We start from the raw sequence: 20,888 nt of genomic DNA, 5'->3' as shown, positions 1-20,888 counted from the left end.
GGAACACACGTACACGAAAAAAATAACTTTTAAATAGACGAGAACAGAAGAAGAGAAGAGAAGAGAATGTGAGATGTAAGAAAAGACATGCGAAATATACGAATCTAACAAAGGGGAAAGGATACACGTGGCACTGGCTCCTCATTCAAGGTCCTAGCACACTTGATTTATTTTTATTAAATTTACGCTTTTTTACTTCACACACACACACACACACACACACACACACACACACATATATTTATATATATATTGTTTTTTTTTTTTTCATTACTGTCTGTATAAAAGAATAGGTCTTTGTGTAAGACAATGTAGAGGAAGTATTGTAAAAGTATCTCGTGCGTGAAACAATAGACCCAACACTTGGCCTCTGACAATCAATCTAATGTAGAAGTAGACGACCATTTGAGCAAGTTAAGAGGTGCATTAATGTCAACAATCATTTCAAATAGTTTATATATATATATATATATATATATATATATATTTGACACCGTACAATAACAGAGTCCACAATCAAGTACATCTACGGTTGTATTTATATAACATTATCTATATATATACTGAGTATTACCTCTACAAAAGCAGCCTCCGTGTGGTGGAGCGAATTACTGAGTCAATAACCCGGTGATTTACGTAGGCCACGCGATAACAGCCTCAAGTTGCTACAGTACAGAGCCACCTCGGTTTTATTTTATTTTAAAATATATATGTGATAAATGAATCAACGTGACCTTATCGTCGAGATTAAGAAATTAAATAAAGTATATATTTAATTGAAATAAAAATAAAAAGAAACGCAAGTCAATCATCTTATGATCAATGTACTTTTTAAATGGATAAAAAAAATATACCGTAGAAATGCTCGTTAAATTAAATTAAAATTATGTATATGTATAAATGGACGTGTGCATGCTCATACGAGGGAATAACTTTTAAATTAACCTTTGTTAGAGAGCATTATTTATTATTACTTAATGATTATATGTTGAATTTAATATGAGAGTATAAAATAATGTGGTACGCCAATGGACTTTACTATGAAAATGGAGATAGACTCCGTGGAATCTAATTACAATCTAATGTGTATGGGCAATTGGACACGCCCGGAATTACCAAGTATATATATGTATATATATATAATTATTGCATTTGTTTTTATAGGTTGTAATTACAAATTCTTGGTTATATTCCCAGTAATTGAATAATCTTAGTTATTTATCTACTTGGCAGAATTACTAGACATTTTATTAAAATCCCCTGATTATGATAAATGTAATTTACTATGTTATATTGGTGCCATTAATTTACAAGATTTAAGTGATGATAAAATATTTAAATGACAGGTGACAGAGGGCAGGAGAAAGAGTGGAGAGGGGGTAGAGAGGATTTGATAGTTGAGAGTTGAGATAAACTTTTTTAAGTTTTAATCAATGCAATGAGCGAAAGTGCAGACAAAAAAAAGATCAAAGGCAAGAAGCAGGGAAGTTGAGCAAAGAAAATCCAAAGGGTAAAAAGTGCGTCGGTCCGCCAGGGGCCAATGAGAATAGTGTTGGGAAAAATGGGGTGGGAAGTGAAAGAAAAGAGGTGTAAGCACGAGGGTTGAGAAGAACCCGTCTGGCGTTGCATTGTGCAGGTTAGCTTTGGTGCTTTTTTTTAAAGCACTCGCACTCTTTTACCGAGAGCGTCAGTGCGATATCACCGGGGGTGACAATGCATCCATGAGGGTTGTGTAAACACCGACCGTTTCCACTTACCGAGCCAATGCAATCCAACTTCATACGAGCTTTTGAACCACTGGCTTTCCCATTTACTTTACTATGTTTTACACTTTAATTATTTTTAAAATTCTTATACATTCAAATTTTAAAAAAACATAACAATCGACATTTTACTTTTTTAAATTTTTTACCGCATATTTAAATTAAAATTCGTGTAAATTATTTATTAAAATTAAATCTAATTAATTTTTGACTAAAGTATCACGTCGTGCCCTGGGTTCTTTTATAAATTTAATAAAAAATATTTTTAATTTAAAAGACAAAGTCCTATAAACATCCACAGCAATATGTCATGTGATAAATCAGTATTACACGATGAATTTTATTATTATTATTATTTTTACTCGTTCATCGTCGCAGCGTATTGAGCTAGCTCACGAGTAGCATAAATTAGCCACTGTGTACCCAGTATCTCTCTACGTGCATTAGAAACATCTGCGCACGTGCACCCACCGGTGTCTACTCCACGTTACACTCCACCGCTATGAAATACGGTTACAAATGGTCCCCAAGCATACCCATATATATACACACACACACATACACACACACATGCATACATATATACAAACATACATTTTCACCACCTCCATGCAATCGCATTCATCATAAAAAATACACGAAACATCTAAACATCTATAAAGATTTATAAAAGTAATAACTATCATTCACCCGCGGATCCGCGGTTTGTCTCCCTCACATCCTTTTCCTGCGCTTGTCTCTTATTAATTACACACCAGCAAGTAAAAGTTTAAGCTCGATGCAGTTATGCATAGAATAAATAAATAAAATATTATTATGCAAATAAATAAAACTAAAATCAAACAGATAAGGAGACAAAGTCTAAAGATCAAAGTAGTGGGTGTTGGTATATAGTTAATACATATTTATTTAAATTTAATTCAATACTTGGTATACGTCAGTCTACATACATCGGTGCAACTGGCACATGTGCCGTCTAAAATACATACATATATATACATGTGATATTTAAATATTTATAACACATATACAAGCAATAATACAAAGACGTATAGTCACGCATAACGTCAGCGACTAGAATACATAAATGAGGTATATATATGTATGAATATACATACATATCACATAAGCTGAAGCTTATTCACATTACGTACCGAGTCTCAATTATCGATGCGCATTAGACGTTGAGATCTGCTTGCATGCATACCATTATTAGAATATGTAATACCACGATTAGTCTCACGATTTATTGATATATATATATATATATATATATATATATATAGATGAATATGTATATGAATTTTATATGGATGGTTTATGTACTAGAAGTTTCGAAGGTACATAGAAGAGAGACAGGTCGTGATGTAATGACCAGAAAAGGGGAGTAAGAGAATGAGGAGGTCGCAAATGAACACGCCTGCGCAACCGCGTCGATTAGTTTGGAATTGTGGAGACTTTATATATATATATATATATATATATAATAGTGTGCATCATATATATGCAAGTCTCTAACTTACACAGACAGCTGACGAGCGCCTAGCAACAGGCGGTAGGGGTTGTCAACCCCTCACTCTCTTTCCCTCTCTCTCGCTCACTCATACTCTTAATCTTTTTTGTTTTATTATACGCTTTTAAAAAAGTTTATTTCTCGTATTTTATTTCGTGGTATTCGAGCTTGAGTTTAAGTTGGCTTGACGACATTCGCGCTCGAGAATTGCCGTATTTTTTATTTTTTCCATTCGTTTCCTTTGAGGCAATTACGTAATTCACGATGCGTGCTGCTGCAAACCTGCTGGGAAATAGAGATGCTGATATATATGTATACGTGGATAGATATCTGTACAAACTTGGCATCTCGCCGAGTTTAAAATCGTGATGATAAAATGACGAAGGAAAATAAATGTTAAATAATAATAACAAAAAAAAGAAAAGAGAAATAACAATAGCAAAGCAATTGTAGATCTTCTCAACACTTTAGTCATTTATATGATAATTTTTATGTACAATTCATAACTACAATAAACAATTTGTTAGTTGAATTAATTATTAATTATAAAAGTTTGTTACGGAAGACTTGGATGCAAAGCAGCTAAGAAATATAAGTCGATGTGGAGGAATTTAGTTACAGTGCGATATGTATTTAGTTCAATAAATTACCGATTGTGAATGAATGTACACGCAACATTATAACGACAAAGACAAATTAGTTTCTGTGAAATACTTGGCAGGCAGTTTCATACAATTGCATGCACGTCGTCTTTACTTATATGTATGTATAGACACTGTAATACATGAAACTTGTCTAAAGTGAAACGGGTATAAACTTATTCGACAGAGCAGAGCAGTACAGTAACATTAACTAAATACTCGTTCGTCGTTGGCGTTTCTGAGTCGGTTCGTTGGTCGGATAGTTCGGGGTCTTTACAGTCGGAAACTGCTTAGTCTTACCAAAGTCATTAGTATTCAAACATTAACATCACTTATAAAGCATTTAGAATTTCCTTACGCCTTCCTTGTAATCAAGTATATCGAACAATACAACTATTATGACCTACAAGTGCACTAATATTGTTAGAGTGCATTATCCACACGTCTTTTATCAAATAACACGAATAATTGTAAAAACAATTATTTTTTTCTTTAAATGAAGGGACTACTGATCTATGATTATTAAGCTAGCCTTTAATAATTTTTACATTTTTTTTAAAATGATAAATTATGATAAAAAAAATATTTTAAAAAATTGCACCTATAGATTTTTTTATTTTCTACATGTGCATTTTTTTAGTTTTTTTTTTTTTGCAATTGATTCATTGAAAAAAAAATCAAACATTTTTAATTTCTTGCTGACCAGGATTATACTGATTTAATTTATTGACGTCAAATGTTGTACTGCGGGTAATGTTTCTTTAAATATTTTTAACATCTTCAGATCCCATTTCGGAATAAGTACATAGAGAAATTTGAAATACTGTAGTGTAATAGTAAAGCTGGAATTTTTTTTTGGCAAAAATTACTGACCATAGTAAAATTTCCAATGGTTACAGTAATTTGTGTTGTGATTATTATAAATTTTACTATAGTCAGTAATCTTTGTATTTGTTTATTTAAATTTTCGTCAGGTTGCCACCATAATCTGGCTTTACTATGACACCATAATTGTCCGAGCCAGCCCCTCCTCTTTTTAATAAATAATGACACCATAGAATTTGAAAATTTATTAAAAAATATTAAATTGACATCAATTAGAATATTAACTTTTTTTAAAAAAATTATTTTTGACATATTTATGAAGTTGTCATAAAGTTTTAGCTCAGAAGTCATTATTTTATAATTAATTATAATTTCCAGAATTTAAATGAAACGAAAAATTTTTTTGTCAGTAGTTATTGATATGATAGATAATTGAAGTCATATTTTGTTATAATAAAATAATAATAATTATCATTATATATTTAAATTGTTTATAGGCCATTAGTTATTTAAATAAAAATAAAATAATAAAATGTCTGACGTATATTAAAAGTTTAATACCGGTATTTAAATTCATACTTATTTGTTTTATATACTAAATACTCTTTACATGAGAACGGATCAATATAAACGCCGGTGTATGTACAGTACTTGTGAATTGTGTCGTGAACGCAGCTGCATTTTATTATCAAATCAATTTCAAAATATATTATTTATACGTAATTACATAAATTTCTACAACTATTATAAATAATATAAAACGCTTATTTTATAAACTATACTTCCATAAATATTTTATATTCACTAGCTGCCGGGCAGTTGGCCCAATAATATTCTTTTACACTTACAACAGTATTTATTATTATTACTTCGGCATTTCACATAAAAAATTATTTTTAGCCGTAAGAGAAATATCGTAAGTGAGCATCCATGACTACAAAAATTTTTAAATATTTATTTATAAATGACAATTAGCCTAAAATTTACTTCGTATCCTGCTTTTAATGATCCGTCTCATGTAAATATTTATCTAAATTTTACCCCAAGTTATTTTTATAAAAATATACTAGTCTATTTAGCAGTAATCGTGAACTGACAAAATAAAGAAAATAAAATTAGCAATAAAAAAAAATAATAATTTTCACAACTCGATTGTATTTTAAATTTCATCTGTTCCTGACATCCAGCAAGAGCTTTAAAACAGTTTATTTTACAACCACTTTTTCAAAGCTTTCGTCCACAGTAAAAAAAAGTAATTAAAGAACGGAAGAAGAAATAATTTTTATTCTTCATTCCCTCTACTATATAATTTCATTCTCTTCCTACATTATATATTAATACTATATATAAATTTTATTTACAAAACCGTATTTATAAAATAATTTAAGACATAAAACTATTCTAGTTTGTTTATTATTCCTTTTAAATTTACAACTTGTTCGCATTACTGCGACCAATTTTATCTTCAAGTCAATAATAATTTATATACATATATATGAGTGATAAAAATAATAATGTACTTTCTTTTTATTTTTAAGTGTATTAAAAATTTTTCCGAGATAAAGTTAACTTTTAAGTTTTCTTCCATACGATAATTCTGTGGATGTTAAATTCTCCAAGTGCTTATAAATTTTATCAAGTCTACGTCGGACAACGTTAATTCGTCTAGAATTAATGCTCGAGCAAAGTTCTGGGGTTGCATCTCCCACTGAACTGGCAAAGTAAAGAAAAAAATAAAATGAGAGAGAGAAAGACAAGTAATAGATCCGCCTCTTGGACTTTAAAGCACTGTAGCTCCTGCTTTACCTTCTCTTTCTCTTCTTAATATACACATATATATGTATACCTATAGATATATATCTCTCTGTGGTACTCTAGAATAATTCGCATCGGTTTTCAAACGATAAATCCGGTCCAAGCCACTTCCTTCGCTGCTCTTATTTTTCCGAGTGGCTTATCCAGCCCTCTTGTGGTTTTAATTTTACCCGGCCTTTCTCTATAAGGCCAAGCTTCTTTAAGAATATTTCTTCTTGCCATTAGTACTTTAATTACCACTTTCAATTCCTCTAACTATTTTATTTATTATCCTTTCGATTACTTTTTTATTCGTAATTATGAATTACCGCGTTTTTAAAATTCACTTTAGCCGAATACTTTTTACGGCTTTCTGCCTTTTAATTAATTGAAGCTGACCCTTTTCACTGAAGAAAAAAAAAAAACTGACCCGAACGTCTCTTAGGAATTTTAAACGACACAATTATGAAAATTAATTGCTAATAAACTCATACATTGCAAGAAATCGATAGTAGATTTGAAAAAAATCATTTTTCTTCACTTCTACATGGTAACGTTATTTCAGAAGCCTTCGTCTGAAGCTTTAACAGAAAATACACACTCGATGCATAAAAAATCGGTACTCAGGGCTCGGTATTGGGAAAAAAAATCATTTTTCTGCACTTTTATATGCTGGCGCTATTTCAGAAGCCTTCGTCTGAAGATTCAACAGAAACTACACACTTAATGCATAAACAATCGGTACTCGGGGCTCGGTGTTGAACTGAGTAAATAAAGAGTTTGTTGTTCCATCGGAGTGATTTTAATTTTTTAAAAATCCGGCACTCCGATTCGGAGTTTAAATATTTAAATAAAGTCCCCTTCGGAGTAAATTTTACTCCTGGGGAATTAAATAAATAAACAGTTTAATTAAAACGAATTATTGATTTTATTCAATCGCAATTTTCTACAAATTAATAATATGATTTTTAATATCCAAAAGAGTGGTTGTTTTTAATCTTATAAAAAATCTTGGATTGAAGGGAACAAATGGTAAAAATTAAAGAAAAATTAAAAATTCTGAGTTATCAGCGTAAATTATTTTTGCTGAGCAAGCCAATTTTAACTCGGCTCATAAATACCCTTCTGTATTATACAGACAAAGCTAATAAAATATTTAAAATTTATTGCCGCATATATTTTGAATAACATGACTTTTTATTTTCTTCAATTCGTTCTGTCACTTCCCGTCTCAGTTTGCGGTAAATTATTAAATTAACTTAATTTTATTTTTAATCGCCACTATAACAAAAATATATTTTACTCATCAGGAAGTAATTAACTATAATTCTCGGACATTTTAATTCTTTATCTCCGTACTTCTTTGTGATTAAACTTGACAGGTCGCTAAAAGTTATTCTAATAATTATATCCAAGTAATTAAAAATTACAAATTTTCCCTGCGATCCTTCGTCTATTAATTCGTCTCACGTCTAAAAATTTAAAATAATAATAATAATATATTATGTAATAAATAAATATATACTAAAGTCTAATAAAAAATTAAATTCACGATTCTTTGGAACAATTATTACACTTGACCTTTACAATTATCTCGATATCTATCTTGTAAAAGTATACATATATATGTAATAAAATAACTTGGTTTTCTTATTGCGTTTAATTCGTAATAACTATTTATCAGTGTCAAAGATCATAAGAATAATTCGTCATCAAGTTATCGCCCATAAACTTTGATCAAATAAATTAGATAATAAAAAAATCAACGTAACACGCGCGTAAAAAATTTTATTATTTAGAAATCAATAAATTTTTTTTTAATAACTGATAATAATAAAATAAAAATGATGAGAATATTAAAATATATATCTTGATTCAATACACACTTGAATAATATATATGAGAATATGCGATAAGTGATATATGATATATGTATAAATGGAGGTGTTTTAAATTAAACGGTTTTACATGACGATAACCTCGGTCGATAGAGCATAGGTCAGTGTCCGTCAAGTCTACGTATCTTGCATTATATGTCACTAAATATATATAGATGTATATATGTATATAAATAAATGTATTCTCCGAGGGACAAACCCCGTCTTATCCAGAGAGTAGACAAGTCTCGGTCGATCGCGTGGATTACTCGGCAGGGAATTCGCCTGGCATGGGGTTGAAGGAATCAGAGGGAATTCCAGGGGAAAGAAAATGAATGACATACGTCTATATGTAAGTGAGAAATAAAAGGAGGCGGGTATTAGGTATTTGGCAAGCATGCCAAACTATCAAGGTTACAATAGACCCAACTGACACACTGATTTCATTTATTTCTTTGACCTTTTTATTGCTGAATCAACGAAACACATTCGGAGAATCTAATGATTAATAATTAGCATTTTAAGGGTAAGCACGCAATGTCAAGGTCGTTGGGGTGAATTATTATTTCGTAACAGTTCAACCACTAATAGGTTACACACTTTAGTTCTTGCAAATTATTTCATTTTTTTTTTTTTTAATCAAATTTTTTTCAAAGTCATTATTTATTAATATTAATTAATAGCAATATTTATTTTTCTGGAAATTAATTAAAATTTTCACAGAAAAAAAAAGGATTTTTTGGGTCAAAAAATTTTGACTCGCCCCAATAAAAATTTTAACTTGACCCAATAAATATTTTTCATAATGCAAAATATTTATTGCGCCAAGAAATATTTTTTTTCTGTGTAAATTTTTTTCAAAGTCATTATTTATTAATATTAATTAATAGCAATATTTATTTTTCTGGAAATTAATTAAAATTTTCACAGAAAAAAAAGGATTTTTCGGGTCAAAAAATTTTGACTCGCCCCAATAAAAATTTTAACTTGACCCAATAAATATTTTTCATAATGCAAAATATTTATTGCGCCAAGAAATCTTTTTTTTCTGTGTAAATTTTTTTCAAAGTCATTATTTATTAATATTAATTAATAGCAATATTTATTTTTCTGGAAATTAATTAAAACTTTCACAGAAAAAAAAAGGATTTTTTGGGTCAAAAAATTTTGACTCGCCCCAATAAAAATTTTAACTTGACCCAATAAATATTTTTCATAATGCAAAATATTTATTGCGCCAAGAAATCTTTTTTTTCTGTGTAAATTTTTTTCAAAGTCATTATTTATTAATATTAATTAATAGCAATATTTATTTTTCTGGAAATTAATTAAAATTTTCACAGAAAAAAAAAGGATTTTTTGGGTCAAAAAATTTTGACTCGCCCCAATAAAAATTTTAACTTGACCCAATAAATATTTTTCATAATGCAAAATATTTATTGCGCCAAGAAATATTTTTTTTCTGTGTAAAAAAAAAAATGGTAGCATATAATTGTTAAAATATATATTTCTCTATTCCACAGTCTTCACTTGAATGTGTTAAATTTATGCCAACATTTATATGAAACATAACGCAATAACTTAGTGTACCTCGACGTATGAAACGATATTATATACAGCAGTCTCTACAGTAAAAGCAGTATGCTCACTACTGGGTTGTCGAATGCACTCTTGGGAATCGTGAAACTGTTAAATATTACACCATAATAAAACGCGCAACGAGAATAGCAATATTAACGAGTTTCATTTAATAACCCATACCAGATAATTTTTAATCTCCATTGCTCCATTCTCTATTCAAAGATAACCACTTGCCACCATAAATAAAAGAGCACACCACAGTACACAGTAAACATCCATAGGTCACGAGTGTAAATGTGTAAACCAGCCTTCAATTTACCTACGCATTATTTACAGTTCGCTTATTCCATAAATTATAAAAGATCACAACTATCCCATTGCATTAAAAAAAAATCAAACAAAAAAAACTCAAGATACTCAATAAAGAAAGCCTTAAACACTCTTGTAATACTTTTGATTTGCATACAAGTTTTTTTTATCTGTTATTTATATTTGTCATTATCATTATTATTATTTATTAATACTATTTATCTTATTTATTATATACAATAGATAGAAACGAATATAGAATGTGAATGAGAAATAGAAAGAGAGACTAGAATAAAAATAAATATACAAAACGAGGTCATCACTTGATCATCACTATACTTAAATTGATTCCACTTCAATATGATCCATACTATTAAGAGAGGTTTATTCTCGTTACTTAACATCACAAATTGCCGGCGCCTTATTCCACGATACGCGTGGGCAGTGACATCTGTAATAACGATAATAATAATAGTTGAAAAAAAAAAAAAAAAAAAAAAAAAATATATATATAAATAAACGATTAAAAAAAAAATACAAGAGTCCCTCGAGATATTTCACGAGGACATAAATTATTATTTTTCAATTGAATGTAAGGAGTCACTTGTAAATTTAAGTGGGTGAACAGAGAAAATTATTGAGAAATCTTTAAGTAGAGAGGCGAGGTTTCAGTTAGGAAATAATTTATTTAGCATAAAAGATACTACACACGTTAATAGATATATAAATAAAGCTATTTAAATTTATTCATATGAAAAAGGAAAAAATTAATTATTTAAATTAAAATAGCTAATAAATTACTATTAACAAAAGAAAAAAAGGGATTTGTATTGCAATAACTCTTGTTTAAAACACGTAGATAAATATTTATAATTACGGCAGACTGTCTGTGTCCTGTAGGTATTTATTTTATTTAACTCGAATTTACGCCAATCGGAATTATGTAAAAATTTAATCCTGTTAAATTAATTTGAAAAAAAATATCGCGCCAAATTGCCTATATGAGTATTATTGCACAGAATCAACTAGTACATACACCAAATTCTCGATTGAAAGTAAATATTCTTGATTCAAGAAATTTTTTTTGAAAACTTCAATTTTCTCAGGTAAGGTAGACATCTACTCTAACCAAATTCTCTTGGCTCAAGAAAATCTTGACTTTATTCCCAAAAGTTTTCTAAAGTTCTAAAATATTTTCTTGACTCTAAAACTTTTTTTTCTGTGTAGTAACTTTTTGACGATCATCGAAAAAGAAGAGAGAATTTTTTGATAAAATTTACCGTAGGATTTCAAATAAACCTGGACCAAAAACAAAATAAATATGAAAAGAATAAAAACTGATTCCTTTTATTTTATTTTTTACTCTTTTTTATTAAAAAGTAGCCCGAAATTTGGTTTTTCTACCCTATAATTGAACACTAAAGAGTATTTATTTATCCAGCCCCAGTTTCACTCTCAATCGAGTAAAATTTATCAAATGATAGCCATAATTATTAGTATTGATCAGCCGTTAAATTTCAAAACACAGTAACTGACAAAAATAAAATTTCTGAAAAATATGAATTGAATCATGTCCACAAAACTCGACTGGAACTTAAAATACCAAAAAACCGATTTTTCATAAGTTATAGAGCCGTATATCTCAACTGGTAGAGCACTTGGCGCGATATCGACATGGTCTGCATTCAATTTCCAGTTCGGGCTATTTATATTTTTCTCAATTTATCCATAAATTGTCTTATTGAGAAAGTTAATTGTAAGTTGAGGTTACACTATATTCAAAAATTGGACAGCCGTGATGTTGTTGATCAATTGAAATCTAACCAAAGACTTTTAACTGACATTAATCTCGTAAAAGTTATTACGATTACTCGTAATGTCATGGGTGACAAGCATAATGCAACGTAACACGTAAAGAGAGAGCTTTAGTAGTGAAACTAGGATAAATAGTACGTGAGTAAGGTAAAGCCTTTGGTTTTGCCCAGTTAGCAGTTTTCAATGTATTGCTTTATATAAATTTAGAAATTGCACGTCCACATAGATATATATATGTATGTGTGTATAGATAGAATATAAATGTGCTTTAGTGTTGAACGTATATAGACATTTAGAGCACCAATATAAGACTACTCAAGCAAAAAGGGTGATCCCAGTCCGTACGGAAGTTGGAACTTTAGGGATTACGTGAAAACCGTTGGGATCCAGTTGGAAATGAAAGCTCTTTCTCTCATCTATTTCCATTCCTTTATTTCTTTTTTTTCCTTTTATTTTATTTAACTTTTTTATTTTTTCTTTTATCTATATATCTTATACTCTTTTTCCTTACGCCGTATGCCGTATGCTGAAGAATGTAAATCCCTTGGAAAACTTTAAACAGCTTATCTTATATTATGTTTTGTTGTTTTTTTATCATTTCAGGAGCCCCCGATTCTCGTCGCAATGGACTTTTCGGGAAAATATGGTAAAATAGTTGAAGACCCTAAGGAAGCTAAAGCAATCACTGAGGGCAAAGGAATGTTACCACAACCACAGTTACGTCCACCTGCCTCCAGGTTACAAGTTCACAATTATCCGAGAGTTGATCCTTCTAGGTATTTTAATGAAGATTGGTATCATATGACTATAGGAAGGGAAAGTGCTGCTCGTCTTGTTAAATTAGCTCGTAAAAATGGGTAAGTTATTAATTAAATTTACTTTTCGTACTTCAAACATATTTAAACTATTTACTTATAAGTGAAATTACTCTAGGATTTGGGTCATTGATACTTTATTTTCTTTTTGTGATACTTGTATTCGAAAACAATGAATGCAGATTAATTTTAAAAACCTAATTACGCATAATTCATTTTTTACACAATTATTTTCATTAAATAATTCTCATAAAAACGAATTGAATCGTTGACCGGAAAAGCCGATTTTCCCATATCAGATAATGGATAATTCAGTCGAGCCCCGTCCATCTTACGACTAAAAATTTATTTTAATTACGTACAAGCGATTTCTTGCTTGTAATTATTTTCGATAATTAATCGACTTTTTAAATTTTTTTCACATTAATTTCAATTATTCTAGGCAGAGATTTAATTGACGATTGCTTTTAAAATTACTAATTTACTCGAGTAAAAAAAAATTTATTGAAAAGGAAATTGATATTTTTTTAAAACCACTTGCCGATTTAAATCATAAAAAATATTTATTGGAACTGTAATTAAATAAAATTTATTGCTAAATAACCAGTCATTAAAAATATACGATGGGAAAAAAATGAATTATAACGGTAATAATTTTAGTATCTAAGTATTTTAGTTTATTTTATGCGTTTCCAAGTACCGTCTGTGTCTCTTATTCTACGGTTATTTCCCATAGATCCCAAGAAATTACTATATTTAACTAATAGTAATAGTACATTGGACAAATTATTACCGTTGCTAAATTATAGTTGGCCCAAACGATGATCATAATAATGATGATGATGATGACGATGATGACTCTCTTGTTTTATTATCTTCTCTATACACCCATACATTTTTTTAAAAAAACCCTATCGATCTAACCAAGTACTATTTTATATAGTTTTTTTTTTATCTTGCCATGATTTCTGTAAGCCATAAATCTTTTTTCTCATACTCTGTTTATCTGGAATGAATCCAATTTCTTTTTTATATTTATTTTCTTTAAATCTCAATACAAATCCTTTCTTTCATTTCTCATTATTTATTTCTTTTTTATTTCTTACATCCATCTATATTTATATACATATATATTACCCCAATAAATTATTACAAGAAAAAAATACATGTATATATCTCAAATTTAATAAATCAAACGCCAGCAGATTATAATTATTTATTGTTAATTACCGTTTAATTATAATTAAAAACTTTCAACTTCAAATTAAAATTATTATGATAACTTATTAAAACTAAATATTCAAACTCATCACTCAGTAATTTATAAATATGATACCTCATAATAAAAATGGCTCTATCTGATGTTAATACTAACGCTTATTTAACTCGCAGAGTACGCTTAACTAATTAAAGAATCTAAATGACAGAATAAAAGTATATAGAAGGAATAAAAAATAAAAGCAACAAAAAAAAATAAAAATAACTGAGTAAAGTCTTGAAGATTTAACGTTCGTACAGCTGTGAAGCAATCAATTTTATGAGCAAACGCGGCCTCAAGCTTTTTTTATACATTTTATTTTATTTTTATTTTTTATTTTTTATAGTCATCTTATTACTTTCGCCAACTTTTATATTCGACCCATTTATGATGATAGTAATTTCTAGTGGACCATGTCTTATTATATTTTTCCATCGATAAAACTATTATAAAATTATTATTATTTTTTTTTTTTATACCTTCAATCTCTATACTATTATTACTGCAATAAAACAATTGTATTTTTAAATAAATATCTATTTATTTATATATTTATTTATTTTGCAGTACATTCCTCGTGAGAGAAAGTACAAGTAATAATGGGTACCAGTTTGTTTTAACTTACATTCATGAGGATAAACCCGTACATACTCCAATCGTAAGTATTTTTTAAAAATTAATATTCGTAATTCAAACATTTAATAATTATCAATTAATCGCTCTGATTAAAAACTACGATTGAGTTCTATTGACAACAAGAAAATTTCCGATTTAAATTAAAATCGGAAATTTTACTTTTCAATCATAGCTTTTAATCATCACGGCGCGGGCGATACAGATTAATCTTCAGAAACAATCGAAATTTAACCTCGAAAACAATGCTACCATTTTGTAAATAATTTAAAAGTAAATATGAATATTTAAACTAGCGCTATTGTATAAATCGTCTGTGTAAAGTTTGTCTATTTAATAATTCAAGTATCGAATATTTTATCCATTTACTTATTAATGAACCATTGCTTTGTTTGTACACAAAACTTTCCAGTTGATACAATTTAAGTTAAGAAACAACTACGGCTTGAAATTGTAAATTAAATTATAAAACGTATTTATTATGACAATTAATTTAAGATTTATAAATTTAAAAAAAATTTTAATTATAAATGTCTGAGGTTAAGTCCGGATTGTTCTGAAACAATAATTAAGCAACTTAACCTAAAACTTGGTAATTAAAACAAATGTGTTGAATTTTAAAATGCTTGAATAAATGAATAAATTAATAGCTTTTTATTTAAATTCTAATTTATTAATGAAACAAAATAAATTTATTTATAGATAACGCGTGAAACATCAAGCCAACCGATATTCACCTTAGACAATGGAACGACAAAGTTTTTAGACCTAGTTCAGTTGGTTAATTTCTACCAACTGAATCAAGGCTCACTGCCAACAAGACTGACTTACTTTGTCTCGAAAAATACATCTAAATTGTCACCAGCTAAAAATAATGGCGTGTCGACGACAACAACAACAACAGCAGCAACAACGTCGCCCTTGTCTAAGAACCGGAATAGTCCACAAAAAATATCTGAAGAGTCATCAAGATTACCGCGTAGTTGAATTTAAAATTACCAGCAGTTCGCTGGTGTTTAAAAATCTGTCCTTATTGTTGTCAACGAAATACAAAACAATGATACTGGAATATTATTGTCGTATTACTGTTTACTGTTTATCGCAGCCGATCCTGCAATTGGTAGCCACGGACTGCTGGAAAACTTTTATATAAATTTAACAAATAAGCAACATCTAGTACTTTTTATCGTCTTACGTTACTTGTTTGTTTTTTTTCCACCGTAATTTTAATTTAATATTTCATACGAAAGAACTGATCTCTCCATCACCAGTACACTAGACCTCAACTCATAACTTATTAAAACTAAAATATTTTATTAATGATTATAACAATAATAATATTTTAGTTATGTCATTAAGTATCGCGACATCTTGTCGCGATTAATTAAATGTTTAATTTAAATTCTGACAGTTTGACCAATTAATTATTCAGAAGCATTTGCTGATTATTTTATAGAGGCTTGCCTTAATGACTAACGCTTATTTAAATTTCACAGTAATACTAATTCTTTATTGTATTACTTTTTTTATTTAATTATTATTTGTTATTAAATTAATTATTAATATTTATAATATTTAAAGAGTCAAGAATGTTAATGATTTAAAATCATTGTACAATTTTAACCTCAAATACTTGACAATTTTTTCTGGTATCAAATTGTTCCGTAGGAATACGATGATTACCTGCTACAAAAAAAAAGTTATTATAAATTTTTTATGTAGACTACTGTCTTTTCCATATTTTCCAGTCATTTATACACAGTTGTATTGTAATTTTAAAAACAGTTCTACTGATAATAGAACAAATATTCAACATTAAATAAACAAATGTTATTTGTAATTAAAAAAAGAAAACAAAAAAAAATATGAAACAAAACAAAAGTTTGTATGAAGGTATGATTGTATAAGAAAAAAAAATCTATCATATTTTTTTTGTTTTAACCGTTAATTTAAAAAAAGTATACGCGAGTCGTATCGACTGTATGTTATAATCAATTGAAATTTGTTATAATTATTTATGTTGGTATCTTAGTTGATTGCGATTGCGATGTTTAAGTATTAAATCATTTTTATTTTTATAAATTTATAAATATAAATTATATTATTTTAAATTTATACTTTTAATCAGGTATTTTTTTTGAACAAAATTAAGTTTAATTATTTATTCTATCGATTAAGAAATTGAGGAAGGTATCAATGGCTTTTTTTTAATATGACAATTTATTGATTTGATTGATTGGATATTTTATTACTTATATAAATCTAATGCCATAATTGCTAGATAATTTTATGTTGTAATTACACTAAAGAAAATTGTTGACTCCTACACAGTTATTTTTAAAATAATTACAGTGTAATTACAGTTATAACAATTAATTAAATCTGTACATTTACATTGTAATTATTTTTATAACTGAGCTGAGTTGAAAATTTATTCTATTTGTATTTTAAATTACGCGCTATTTTTAGTTTGCAGTCAAAAATTATTTAAATAAATTAATAATACAAGAAAATAATATTTGAATTTTTATCATGTGGAATTATTGGGGATGTTAATTTACTAAAAGTATGAAACAAATTAATTATCATTGTGAGATTAATCTAATTGAGTAATTTTTACTGTTTAATTTTATGGATGCGCAGAACTAACCTTTAATTGGTTGAATATTTTTGCAGTGACATCTATAAAAATTAATGTCTAGGTTAATTGTATTAACCAATTAAAGGTTAGGGAGTAAATGATACCGGTGGTAGTTTATTTGAAAAAAATATGAGCGATTGATACCTTTCTTGAAATAAATAATAATAAAAACCAAAAATAATTTTTAAAATGAAATTGGATTGACAAAGGGATTTGCAATTGTCAATAATGCTTGGGTTTGAAAAAAAAATTTAAATTTTGAAAAAATAATAATAAAATTTGATTGTAAAATAAAATAAAAAATAATTAATAATGGACTGAGCTGAGGAAATATTAAAATAATAAATGTACGAAAAAAAATTTCGGGTGAACCTAGAGGTGCCCCGTACTGTCGGTGGCCAAAGGAATTATCGATAGGCGTTTAAAAAAAAAGTAAATTATAACGAATAATAATAAAATAAATAAAAGACGAGTCGCGAGTGCCACTAATAAATAATAAATATAAAATAAATAGTGGCTCGTCGGAATAATTAATGATCTCATATGTTGCAGACGTTCTAGACGCGCAGTTGATCTGTTGATAGTTGATAAACAGCAGCAAGGGGGAGGAAAATTTAGTGCGAATGATTAATATATATATAAATATATATATGAATAATTAATGAATTTAAAAGATACTAATAATAATTACAATTATAATTATAAATTAAACGTAACATGCTAGTGAGGGAATGCAATTTTGAGAGAGATTTAAAAGAGTGAGAACACAAAAAAAAAAAAAAACAAATGAGCGTTGATAATAAATTTTAAAAAAGACATGTAAATTATCTGTTTAGATAGAATTTCAAAATTATAATTATGCAAAGAAAAAAATGATTTCTTGGCGCCAAAAATTTTTACTCATCCCAAGAAAACTTTTACTTGTCTCAAGAAATTTTTTGTATTTTTACTTGAAACCGAAAATTTTGTTGACAGAAAAAATTTTTTCACGGCAAAAATTCTTGCAAAGAAATTTTTTTTAGTTCTAAGAAAATACTCCTCTTCAATTCATGGCTAAAAGTATTTCTTGCGCCAAAAAATCTTCTTTTTTTTTTTGTTCATAATTAAAGTAAATATTTTATTTGTTTATTTTTCGAAATTAGTTGGATTTAAAAACTATTTGTAATACGATTACTATAAATCGTAATTTTAAAAAATAATTATTTGAAGAAAGAGCGAAGTAATGCGCAAGTAAAAGATGTGTAATTAAACGAGTGTATGATGAGTATATGTCTAATTAAATAAGTAGTTAAACTAAAAAAAAAAAAAAACAAAAAAAAAACTAACAACAAAAACAAAACAAACTTTACGCAATGTATTATAATTACTCGCTAAAAACCACTGATTCTATATATCTATACATGAATACCAACTTTTTAATAATATATTTTTTCATTGATTATTTATTTTCTCTTTACGTACGTACGTAACGCCGTACATACATTATACATATATAAATAAAAATATATATATATATATATATATATATAAAAAAATAAAACTAAAAGTATAAATAAAAATGATTATCTTAACTTTCAAAAAAAATGAAAGTTAATTAATATTACTATTATTATTTTTATTATAGTCGATAGTAAAGCATTGACAAAATTCTTTTAATTAAAGACTAAAAAATTAACACTCGGTATTAATATTAGAATTAGCGCTTTATAATAAGAAAAATTAAATATTTAAATTGTTTGTAGTAATTTTTTCCTGACGAACGCTTTTTCACCATCAGATTTTTCGAAAATTCAATTTAGGCATGACAATTATCGTTTTAAAAAAAATATTAACTATTTGGCCTTTCGTGTAAATATGTCTATTTAGGCCAGTACTCTCGGGTCTCAATTTAAATATTAATATACTCAATTTAATTTTATCGCGGGGACGTCTATCAATTTTGAATAGCGGTCATTCAATTTTGATTACGTCCGCGTCTTTATTATTAATTTATTCGAGTACAATTGTATTATAATAATAGTAATAATAATAATAACAACTGCAATTACTATGATAACAATCATTGTAATGGTATTGATATCGGAAAAGCGTTGGTCAGCAAGAAAAAATTTTTGATTAATGGATAAATAATCTAAATGCTAATAATTGTCACTATCATTAATGAGATAAATAATATTAATATTAATGATAAAAAAAATAGAATATATTTTGTATTAATGATAGATAAACCGAATTAAACGGCAAACGCAGAGGCCTGTAAAAGACTGAATTAGGTGCCGTTTTCGTAATGTTTTGAAATTTTTCTATTTCGATACCAACGTCTGTCATTTAATTAAACATCAATAAAGTGACGAAGACTACTTTAATATTTGTGTATTTTTTTTATTTTTATATTACCATCCTTTATTTTTTTAAAAATTAACATATTTTATATTTATTAAAAATCAATTTTACTTTTATCATTTATTTTATTTCCTTAATTTATTTATTATTTTTTTTTTTTCAGTACATACGAGACAGACGTTGCGTATTGATTTGAATTCGCAGTAACATCAAAATATGAGAATATAGAGTGCGAATTGTATGAAATGATAATGGAGTATTCGTTATGAGCTACGCTTTTGCAGCTATGTAAATTTGAAATAATATTAATAATATTTAGGTGAAAAAAAAAAAAAAAGTATAAATTGCGGGTAATGCTGCGTGAATAAATTCCGTCTAGTGGATACTCCATTTATATGTAGAAGAAATAGCAATAATAAATTAAAATAAATAAAAAATTGTTTTTTAAAATTTAGGTAGGCACTCTACGCTTCACGAATAAATCACGGATGTCTCTGCGCTTGGCGTCATTAATATCGGTTCATACGTGCATAGCATGATGAATTAAGCAAAAAGACGTGTGATAAAGAGTAGATATGGTTCGTGAACGGTGGCAATAATAATGCCCCAACGAACTTTTTTTCGCTTCCGTTCTAGTGCCGGCCAGTATATTAACTCCTTTTTAAATTTATAAACAATTATTAATAACCTACACAATATAATATATTCAACAAGTCAATACTAATATTTTTTATTTCTCACAAAATCATATCAGTACTTACTCATTTTTTATTTAAAACACTAATTTATTTCTTAGTTACAAAAAATGATATTAATATACCTTCAAAAGGGCGGGGGTGTTATTAATATCGGGAAATAGTCTCATATTTATTTTAATCTGTTATGTTAATTGACAAATACTTGAATTAAGTTCAAATTCAAATTCAAACTTTAGTTATTTCAGTTTACTGAATTATATTAATAAACTTATGAAGTTTTTTTTTATTTGGTTACTTGTAAAAAAAAAAGTTAAATTTCGCGACTTGTCAATATTAATATCTTATTTCTCTCAAAATCTATCAGAACTTATTTATTATTGAA

At 27.7% G+C, this 20,888-nt stretch overlaps 1 protein-coding gene across 9 annotated transcripts in view; it reads left to right on the top strand.

Moving 5' to 3' along the window:
- Positions 1 to 16,968, top strand: part of LOC103571306 (growth factor receptor-bound protein 14) — a 200,799-nt gene extending 183,831 nt beyond the window's left edge. For 6 of the 9 annotated variants that reach the window (XM_053743173.1, XM_053743174.1, XM_053743171.1 and 3 more), the window contains 3 exons: positions 12,722 to 12,975; positions 14,759 to 14,849; positions 15,527 to 16,967. In XM_053743173.1, the coding sequence (XP_053599148.1) occupies positions 12,722 to 12,975; positions 14,759 to 14,849; positions 15,527 to 15,811 (630 nt within the window). In that variant the 3' untranslated portion in view covers positions 15,812 to 16,967. Of the gene's footprint in view, positions 1 to 12,721; positions 12,976 to 14,758; positions 14,850 to 15,526 lie in introns of all 9 variants that reach the window. The other 3 variants (XM_053743145.1, XM_053743149.1, XM_053743143.1) reach the window with 1 other exon arrangement.
- Positions 16,969 to 20,888: the final 3,920 nt, after the last annotated feature.

Source organism: Microplitis demolitor, chromosome 1 (genome assembly GCF_026212275.2).
Source record: "Microplitis demolitor isolate Queensland-Clemson2020A chromosome 1, iyMicDemo2.1a, whole genome shotgun sequence".
In the NCBI taxonomy this organism is placed as follows: domain Eukaryota; kingdom Metazoa; phylum Arthropoda; class Insecta; order Hymenoptera; family Braconidae; genus Microplitis; species Microplitis demolitor.
Note: the sequence above shows the minus strand (reverse complement) of the source record. Positions and strands in the feature narration are given on the sequence as shown.